Source organism: Humulus lupulus, chromosome 4 (assembly GCF_963169125.1).
Source record: "Humulus lupulus chromosome 4, drHumLupu1.1, whole genome shotgun sequence".
NCBI classification, from domain to species: domain Eukaryota; kingdom Viridiplantae; phylum Streptophyta; class Magnoliopsida; order Rosales; family Cannabaceae; genus Humulus; species Humulus lupulus.
In genome coordinates this window covers 153407403-153411846 of record NC_084796.1, presented here as the reverse complement: position 1 = coordinate 153411846, position 4444 = coordinate 153407403, and the positions used below count along the sequence as shown (strand labels likewise).

At 43.9% G+C, this 4444-nt stretch overlaps 1 protein-coding gene across 1 annotated transcript; it reads left to right on the top strand.

Annotated features, from left to right (window-relative positions):
- Window positions 1–3815: 3815 nt before the first annotated feature.
- Window positions 3816–4175, top strand: LOC133832603 (uncharacterized). The gene has a single exon (XM_062262922.1). It carries the CDS (start codon window positions 3816–3818, stop codon window positions 4173–4175), a length of 360 nt encoding a protein of 119 aa, XP_062118906.1.
- The last annotated feature ends 269 nt before the right edge of the window (window positions 4176–4444 follow it).

The window sequence follows — 4444 nt, the reverse complement described above, 5'->3', positions numbered from 1 at the left end:
CCGACCAGCGTTTCCTCTGCCGGAATCGGCTTCATTATAGTCATAGCCATCTCTAAACTATGGCTGACTACGGCGTGACCGACTATTCACGCTATTTCCTCCTCGGGCTTGTATCTCCCGAACGTCATGGGGAGGCCTGCGCTAGTCGTTGGGTCCCCATGCATTGTTATGTCGTGGGGGACCCCTGACCGTAGAGCCTGACTTAATGTTCCTTCTGTTGACAGAAGGATGCTACCCCCTGCTCGGTGGATTTGGCTCTTCGTCCCCTGGGCGTCTAGGACTGCGGGGTGGCTGCCCGGCCCTATTCTGCCTTGGGCACTGAGGATTGCCTCGACCAGCCTGAGATGGAGGCTGCTGCTCAGGATCCCTAGGTGGGACATCATCCTGAGCCATAGGCGGTTGCTCAGGCCTTTGAGGGCTTGCTGGCTGGAGCAGAGGGCTAGGATTGGGAACCCTCTGAGGCGGCGCACTCGGCGGCTGATCAGGCTGAGAGGCTGGCACAGACTGACTCTGAGCCAATTAGATGGCTGCTTCAAGAGTGGCCATGGCATCCCTCTGCAGACGGTCCATGTCGCATGCCGCTCACTCAGCTCCTGGCGCTGGCGTTCAATTTCCCTTTGCTGCATCGCCATTGTCTCTACAGCATTCTCCAGATTAGCCCTCAGATTAGCCAAGTCATCCTGCAACACCCCCAGTGTTGCCCTCAGCGTTTCCGAATCTAACTCCTCCTCTTCAAATTCCAAATGTGGTTCATTCTCAGCCACATTTGGGGGAGGAGGTTGGGATGATGCAACGCCAACGGTCTGTCCAACCTTCTTGGATGTCTTCACCATTAGATTTCTTACATTTTTTGATCAAGCTCTCAACGAAAGCACCAGAATGTAATGGAAAACACCAACGATTTATAGTGGTTCGGCCCCAAAGAATGGTAATGACCTACGTCCACTTAGTGCTATTAGTAATATTGAATCTCAAAGTCGTGATCGAAGAACTGGGGTTCTTGAGTTTCACAAACCTTGGGAGAATTACAATAAAATGATGGATAATCACACTATAGCTTCCTCTCTCAATACTCAGAAAAAGATTCCGCCCTCAAAAAGTCCCTTCCTTGAGCTATTTCATGTATATTTATAGGCTGAAGGGGGGTTACATGGGCCATTGGGCCTTAACTTTCCTTAATAAATGCATATCAAGGTAATAAAGAGGAAATAATCAACGTAGTTATTACAAGATTATGACTGTTAAAGGAAATAAACTGAATCATACGACCAACCTGGTCGTATCTAATAGCTAAGCTTTGATGAAACATCGAGGAGCTGGTCGACAGACGAACAACACCCCTTCTTAATGATGCTGACACATGTTACCCTCGTGTACAAAATTCCTGCCACGTCATCCGCAGCCATTTTGGGTAAACAGAGGCTTACTCCCCAGCCTAGGTTTCTAACCCAGTGTTAGTACCCAAGTCCAATGGTAAGTGGAGGACCTATGTGGACTTCACCGAACTGAATAAATCATGTCCCAAGGATTGTTTTCCTCTACCCAGGATAGACCAGTTGGTTGATGCAACTTTTGGTCATGAAATTTGTCTTTCATGGACATTTACTCTGGGTATAATCAAATAAGTATGCACCCTCCTGGCGAGGAGCATACCAGCTTACGGACAGATATAGGATTATACTATTATAGGGTTATGCCATTCGACTTGAAGAATGCAGGTGCCACCTACCAGCGTTTAATGAATGGCATGTTCCGTGACTTGATCGGCAAAAAATATGTAGGTATATGTCGATGACATGTAGGTCAAGTCGAAAGAACTTGGGGGCATGTACAAGATCTAGGGGAGTGTTTTGCAATACTTAGAAAGTATCGTGTGAAGTTGAACCCCCTTAAATGCTCATTTGGAGTAACTTCTGGAAAATTTCTTGGGTTTATTGTTAACTCACGTGGGATAGAGGCCAATCCTGAGAAGATTAAGGCACTCATAGAAATGAAGTCCCCGAACAGAACTAAAGATGTGCAGAGTTTGACTAGGTAGATTGCTGCTCTAAGTAGGTTTATTTCCAAATCAATTGACAAGTGTGTCCTGATTTTTAACTTACTAAGATGAAGCAAGAAATTTGAATGGAGGGAGGAATGTGAGCAAGCTTTCCAAGCCATAAAGAAAAATTTTGCCCAACCTCCAGTTCTCTCAAAACCAATAGATGGAGAGGATCTCTTCATTTACTTAGCAGTCACTGAGCATGTTGTCAGTGCTGCTCTAATACGAGAAGAAAATAAAGTACAACATCGGTCTACTATGTCAGCAAGCGGTTGATAGGAGCAGAATCAAGATACCCACTAATCGAGAAGTTGGCATACTATTTAGTGCTCGCATCTCGCAAATTACGACCATACTTCCAAGCACATCCCATTAAAGCGTTTACAAACCAGCCCTTACGACAAGTTTTACAAAAGTCGCAAACCTCTGGTCGGCTACTTAAATGGGCTGTTGAATTAGGCAAATTTGAAATCAAATATCAACCCAGGTCAGCCATTAAAGTACAAGGTTTGGCGGACTTCATTGCTGAATGCACCAGAATTCTTGATATTCCTGACCAGCAAAAAAATGTAGTTGGGTAGAGAAAAGATTTTCCTGCCTGGCAACTTTTTGTTGATGTTTCCTCAAATGAAAATCATTCAGGAGAAAGGCTTATATTGATCACACCCGAGCAGCATCGAATCCATTGCGCGTTAAGGTTCAGATTCAATGCTTCCAATAATGAGGCGGTATACAAAGCCTTCCTAGCGGGATTACGACTGGCCAGAGATGTTCATGCCCGTTCATTCGAAATAAATAGTGATTCTTAGCTGGTGGTCTACCAAAATATGGGGGAGTATCAGGCCAGAGGTTTGCGCATGGTGTCTTACTTGAATAAAGCCAAGGACTTGCTAACGCAGTTTGAAGAGTACACAATCAAACTGGTACCACGAGAGCAAAACTCCAACGTAGATGCCTTGGCAAAATTGGCCAGTGCAAAAGATGCTGACACTCTGAATATAGTACCAGTCGAATACTTGGCAAAACCAAGTATCACTGAGTAGCAAGCAATGCCAATCACAATAGCTAACACTTGGATGACACCCATCATCACATACCTCGAACAAGGCACCTTACCAGACAACTGCAATGATGCAAAGAAGCTAATGAGACAAGCTACCCGATATGTCATGATGGATGGGGTGTTATATAGAATAGGGTACTCTATGTCGTTACTTAAATGCGTAACACCCGACTAGTCAAAAAAACTTGCTGGCTAAGGTGCATGAAGGATTTTGCGGAGACCACGCTGGGGGCAAAGTCTTTCTAAAAAGATTTTGCGACAATGATTTTTCTGGCCTACCATGAACGAAGATTCCATAGAATATATGAAAAGATGTGATAAATTTCAGAGATTTTCTAAGATGCCAGAGCACCTCCAAATGTTTTGAAGCAAATGCACAGTCCCTGGCCTTTTGTAGTATGGGTAATTGATCTAATCGGGAGACTACCCAAAGGAAAAGGATAAGTATAGTTCGTGGTAGATACTGTGGATTATTTCACTAAATGGACTAAAGTTGAACCACCAGCAACAATCACCTCGAAGAAAGAATTAGATTTTGTAGTGAAAAATATCATATGTCGCTATGGTATTCCACAGAAGATAGTGTCTGACAATTGCACTCAATTTGATAACGACTTATTTACTGATTTTCGCACGAGACGTGGCATCACAAAGAGCTTCTCCTCAGTAGCTCACCTGCAAGTGAATGGGTAAGTTGAAGCAGTCAAGAAAATGTTGAAGGATACTCTAAAGAAGCGTCTTGAACAAGCCAAAGGTTCTTGGGCAGAGGAATTACCAGAGGTCCTCTGGTTGTATAGAACCAATGCCCAGACAGCAACTGGTCATACTCCTTTTTCCTTGGCGTATGGATATGAAGTTATGTTTCCAGTTGAGATTGACCCCCCATCCCATCGGAGAAGCACATACGACCAGGCAAAGAACCATCAATTGCTAGCTGAATCTTTGGACTTTATTGAAGAAAAACGAGAAAGGGCGAGCTTGAGAGTTGCTGCCTATCAACAAAAGGTGACCTACTATTTAATTCCAGAGTTAGAGATTGAAAGTGCCAGGTTGGAGATTTGGTTCTCATAAAGGTGTTCACGAAAGACCCAGCAGCTGGAGTGCTAAGACCAAACTGGGAAGGGCCATATTAGATTGAGCAAGTTTTGCCACCCGACACTTACAAACTTTCTCGATTGAATGGATAGTTGATCATAAACTGCTGGAATGGCGAGCACCTGAGGAAATATACAGAGTGGTAGCTTAGTTTCAAGTTTTCTACTTGTTCTTTAAGTTTGTTTATGAGCTGGTTATTAGCTGACCAGTCATTTATTTTCTTTGAACAATTTTTGTTTGTTTAA

Bases quoted from the DNA above. Each gene is read 5' to 3' on its own strand.
- LOC133832603 (XM_062262922.1), top strand. From the start codon at position 3,816: ATGTTGAAGGATACTCTAAAGAAGCGTCTTGAACAAGCCAAAGGTTCT.